The following is a 5,144-nucleotide window of genomic DNA, read 5'->3' as shown; positions in this document are numbered from 1 at the left end:
TGGGTGGGGGAGAAATCCCCGTTTACCTCCCGGTGATCTCGCCTCAAAGGCAAATTCGCAATATGTAAGTCGCTGGTTAAACAAGGGCATTTCCAGTTGTTAATTGATGCAATTACGCCGTGGCGGTAACGGGCCGGTCGGGCTGCAGCAGCCAGCCATCCATCACCGCCCCGCTGACCTGCCACCGCCCCGGCCCCCCCGCTCCCGGAGGGACCATCACGGAGCTAAGGGAGAAGAAGGGATGTCCCGCTCAGCACTCCTTCGGGAAGTGGGCTTCGGCTTTCTGTCCTGGCGCCAGCCGTGCCCCTGCCCAGGCAGGCAGCGAGGTCTGCCCCCGCTCCCGTGGCCCCGGGCCGCCGCGACGGGCAGGGCAGCCAAGGCGGGGAGCTCGGCTCAGCGGCTCCCATGCAGAACCGGGGCCGTGTCGTACAGCAGCGCCCGGCCCTGGGGATGGGCGGGGGGCAGCGCGAAGGGCCAGGGGTGCTGCGCCGGCCGGGCCGGCCCCGAGAGCTCCTGCCCCGGCTGCGCCCGGGCCACCGTGACCCCTGCCCGGCTCTCCTCCTCCCCGCGGCAGGCCTGGGGCAGGGGCCACGCTGGGGCTGGTGGGTGCCTCGATGTCCCCACTTGATGTTTATTCCCCTAAGACAAATTTGGATTGCGTTTAAAAAAAGAGAGAAAGGGAAAAGAGACCAACCGCAAGGCACCCCCACTCCCGCCTTTGACGTGCATCACAGTACAACATTAAACCAACATGGAACAAGTGGTGAGAGCGGGCGCGGGGCGCTGCCTGCTCCTGCCCGCCGCTGCCTGCTGCTGCCGGCAGGGCCGTGACGTCACCCCGCTCCTCGCCCACCGATGAACGCTAAAGACCTATAGAGCAGAAAATAATACAACAAGCAAGCTCCGTATCTTGCAAGCCCTACGTGATTTTACCCCCCTCTTTGAAAAAGCCCCTTTGCACTTAAACTCTCTATACATGTGGGGTGGCTTTTTAAACTCCCTCTATACAAACATATCTATTAAGAGCGATGGGAAGTGGGGGGTAGCCTATTTTTTTAATCCAGGCACCAACCTCCCCCCCCCCCCCCCCCCCCCAGATTTCGGCCGCCTTTTCTTAAGTGCATACATCTATAATTGAAAAAAAAAAAAAAAGCCATACGTGGAAATGTGTGTGTGAGAAGGTGCATCTTGAAGCAGGGTTTAGTTACAATCGATCTTGGGGGGAAAATATTGCCTATGGTCCAAAAATAAGGAGCAACTATGTCCTTCTCTCAGTTCGGATACCCCTACAGCACCACTTCACAGGTAAGGCGAGTGAGCAGCACTCACTTTTGTTTAGATTCTGCTGCTGCTGTCCAGATGTCTTGTCCCCCCCTCCCTTTTTTTCTTCCCTTTCCCTTACTTAGAATATTTTTTTAAAAGGGCACATCTGGAGCCTTTTTTTAAAAAATGTGCGTGTGTGTTTATGTCTCGTTTGTGTTGTGTTAGGCTTAAAACAAATAACTCGCAGCGTGCACAGCAAAGGCGTGTAGGAAACCGGTAATTCCCCCTCCTCCCCACCCTCCACCGTTCAGTTTTAAGTGCAACAAACAAATAAAAAACATAAAGCCCGGCTACGGCCGCTTTCCGAGCCCGCGGAGCTGTCCCGCGGAGCGGCCGCGCTGCGCCGGGCGCTGCCCCCGCCGCGCCGCTGCCGCCCGGACACCGCGGAGGGTGTGCGGGCAGCGGGAACCGGCGCTCGGGGCTTCATTGGCTTTTCTGCGGAACCGGGCTGTGCCGTTTCCTCCCCCCTTCCTCCACGGGTCGGTCCTTTTCCTGTGTTTTATTAGGATCCGTAGAGAGATTTTTTTTTTTACCCCCCTCATGCGATTTCCCGAGGACACCCCCACTCACACCAAGGCACCCTGCAGTAACTAAGTCGTCGCTATAGCGCACCTCGAGTCACGATTTATTTGGGTAGAATTATTTATACACCGTAATCACTGCAAGATGTGTCTCTTTCGCTTGGGAAGTTAGCTGTCCCCTTGAAGTTATTGAAATCAAATGCCTTCGATTGCGTTAGCTGACATATTTACTGCCGTGTCTATTGTCAAATTAACTGTAATCGCAACTTTTTGCCTTTAAATCAATGCAGATGGACCGAGCGGGGGCGGGAAGGATGGAGCCGTACGGATCTCATGCCTTTTTCCAGAGCAATTATTTCCTTAAAGTTTTGCCTGCTTGATTAATCGTGCCCCCTTCCCAAGGGTTTCCTGCTTCCCATTCGGTTTATTTCCCGGTTTCTATAATTAGTTGCTTCACTCTGTGTTTCCTATCCCCCTCCTCCCCCCCCCCCCCCCTCCGCACACACACACAGGCACGCACACGCTCCTAAATTCCCCCCGATGGGGCTGCCTCGACAGTCACTCGGCGCCGTCCCGCTCTCTCCTCTCCGCAGTTTTTCGTGCCCGCCAGCCCCAGCACGACCTGCTGCGAGGCCGCCCCTCGCTCCGGGCCGGATGCCTCCTCGGCGCCGGCCGCCGCCTCCCTGTGCTGCGCCCCGTACGAGGGCCGGCTGCTGGCGCCCGGCCGCGCCGAGCTCAATGCGGCGCTGGGCATGTACGGAGCCCCGTACGCCGCCGGCCAGGGCTACGGCAACTACCTGCCCTACAGCACCGAGCCCGCCGCGCTCTACACCGCGCTGGTGAGTGCCCGCCCGCCCGGAGGGGAGAGGGGGGTGCAACAGGCGGGAAACTTCGTGTTTCGCAGCCGGTCTCGGGGCGGGGGGCCCGCCGAGGGACGCGGGAGCGGCGCCGGCCCGTGGCGGGTGAGGGGCGCGAAGGGACTGGGCTGCCGCGGGGACCTGGGGCTGCGGGGCGCCGTGCGGTTCCCCCTCCTGCTCGACGCCAAACGCGGCCGCTTTCCCTTGCAGAACCCCCAGTATGAAATCAAGGACGGCGCCGGCACGTTGCACTCGGGAATCGCACAGCCCGCTGCCTACTACTCCTACGATCATTCCTTGGGGCAGTACCAGTACGACAGGTAAAACCCCTTTGATCAGTGCCCGGCAGCATTAGCATCCCCCTGCGAGGCGGCGGCCGACATCAAACGGCGGGGGCCGGCGGGGGCTCCGACCTGACAAACGTTGTACAAAAGAAACGAGGCGCCCCGGGAGCAGCAGTCAGCTGAAATCAAACTTGGGAGGCGATGGCAGGAGGGCAGGGGCAGGCAGGCAGATGGGAAGGGGCCACACTGGCCTGTGCTGGGCCGGGCTGGGCCAGGAGGCTCATGTTGGGCTCCCGCCGGCCCCCCCCCCTCCATAATCATCTCCCAGCAGGTACGGGACGGTGGATTTCGGTGGTTCGGCCAGACGCAAGAATGCAACGCGAGAGACGACAAGTACTCTCAAGACCTGGCTGTACGAGCACCGCAAAAACCCCTACCCCACCAAAGGAGAGAAGATCATGCTGGCCATCATCACCAAAATGACCCTGACCCAAGTGTCCACTTGGTTTGCTAACGCCAGACGGAGGCTCAAGAAAGAAAACAAAATGACCTGGTCTCCCAAGAACAAAGCGGGGGAAGAAAGAAAAGAAGAAACCCCGCGGGAAGAGGATGAATACAGTGTAGAGGACGAAGGCAGAGGTAGGGGGAGAGGCAGGACGGGCGCCTCGAAGGAGCTCGAAGTGACGGCCAATTTCGAGGCCCCCCAACTTCCCCGCACCCGCACTAATGCCCTGCCGCCCCCCTTCTTCCCCGTGTGTGTCCAAGCAGAGCAGAAGAGCTACAAGGAGGACAAGGAGCTGCGGTTCAGCGACCTGGAGGAGGAGGAAGAGGAGGAGGAGGAGGCGGGGAAGCCGGAGAAGGGCCGGGCCAGCTCCCTGCAGGAAGCCCCCAGCCTGGGCGCGGCGCTGCCCGAGGCTCCTCGAAGCGACTGCAGCCTGCCCGGCCCCTTCCACGCCTTTCCCTGCGCCAAGGCCCCCGCCGCGGACTTCGCCCCTGCCTCCCTGGCCGGCCCGCCGCCGCCCTACGCGCCCGCGGAAAAGCCGCGCATCTGGTCGCTGGCGCGCACGGCCGGGGCCAGCGCGGCGCGCAGGGGCAGCCCCGAGGGCCGCGGCGCGGAGGGAGGCGGCGGCTCGGCGGCGGAGCAGCCCCTGCCCGCCAAGGCCTTCCGGAGCTCCGCGTTCAACCTGCAGCCGCTCCCGCGGAGCTGCGCGTCCCACCGCGGCCTGGGGGAGCCGTGCCAGTTCGCGGCGGCGGGCGAAGGTACCCGCGGCGGCGGGGCCGCGGAGACGGGCGGGACCGCGGGCCGGGCTGGGGCGCAGGGCACGGCGTGAGCCCGCCCGCGCAGTGACACTCCCGGCGCTCGGCCGCGCCCAGGTGTCAGATGCGGACGCCGAGGCTTCCCCGCTCGAGGCGAGAGGGCAGGGGAGGGCGGCGGGGCCGGGCCGGGCCCACCTCGAGCCGCTTGTATCTGTGCAGGCTTCGGGCGGGGCGCCAAGGGCGGCCCGGGAGGCGCCGAGCTGGGCGGGACCTGCCTGGACAGGCTGCGGACGGCGTTCCGGCCGGTGCTGCGGAGGTGAGGTAGGTGACGGGCCGGCAGCCGGGGCCCCACCTCGCACGAAGCGCAAGCCCACCCACTCGGCCCCGGGACACGGGAGCGGCCGGGGCCGCCGCGTTGCCCCGCTCCCGGAGCTCCCGTCCGGCCGGGGCTGCAACACCCGGCTCCGGACGCGGCCACTTCATCACCAGCTTATCACCGCTTCTCCGTCCCGCAGGGCCGCCCGCCCCTTCCTGGGCGCTGGCGACGGGGCTCCGGCTGCAGGGAGTCACTCGGCTTGAAGCAACGAAAGACGCCTCTCCCCTGGCCGGCAGTGGCCTCGCGGCTCCGCCTGCCCTGCCCTCGCCAGGGAAGGGCCGTCGCGGCACAACGTGCTGCGCACATGGGACCGAGGGGCACGGCGGGCGGGGCGGCGGGCGGAGCGGCCGCAGGACCGGCACTTCCCCGCCGCACGCTTGCCATGTGTTCAACACCCCGCTAACGTCTTGGCAAAAAGAAAAAAAAAAAGCAAACCCTAATCTTTGTTCTTTTCCTTCCCACTTCGTGGTTTGTTTCTCCTCTTTCTACCAAACCTGCGCGCTCCGCTCAGCGCCCAGCTTCGCCA

The 5,144-nt window shown here is 63.6% G+C and overlaps 1 protein-coding gene across 1 annotated transcript; it reads left to right on the top strand.

The window, feature by feature from the left end:
• Positions 1–1,236: 1,236 nt before the first annotated feature.
• On the top strand, positions 1,237–4,316 carry IRX6 (iroquois homeobox 6). Its single transcript, XM_027666254.1, is given in 5 exon segments — positions 1,237–1,305; positions 2,438–2,683; positions 2,912–3,021; positions 3,317–3,624; positions 3,754–4,316. Coding segments are annotated over 5 exon segments (1,296 nt in total).
• The last annotated feature ends 828 nt before the right edge of the window (positions 4,317–5,144 follow it).

The sequence above is a fragment of the Corapipo altera genome, unplaced genomic scaffold, assembly GCF_003945725.1.
Source record: "Corapipo altera isolate COAL_440 unplaced genomic scaffold, ASM394572v1 99, whole genome shotgun sequence".
NCBI classification, from domain to species: domain Eukaryota; kingdom Metazoa; phylum Chordata; class Aves; order Passeriformes; family Pipridae; genus Corapipo; species Corapipo altera.
The sequence above is the reverse complement of the archived record's forward strand: the minus strand, read 5'-3'. Positions and strand labels throughout refer to the sequence as shown.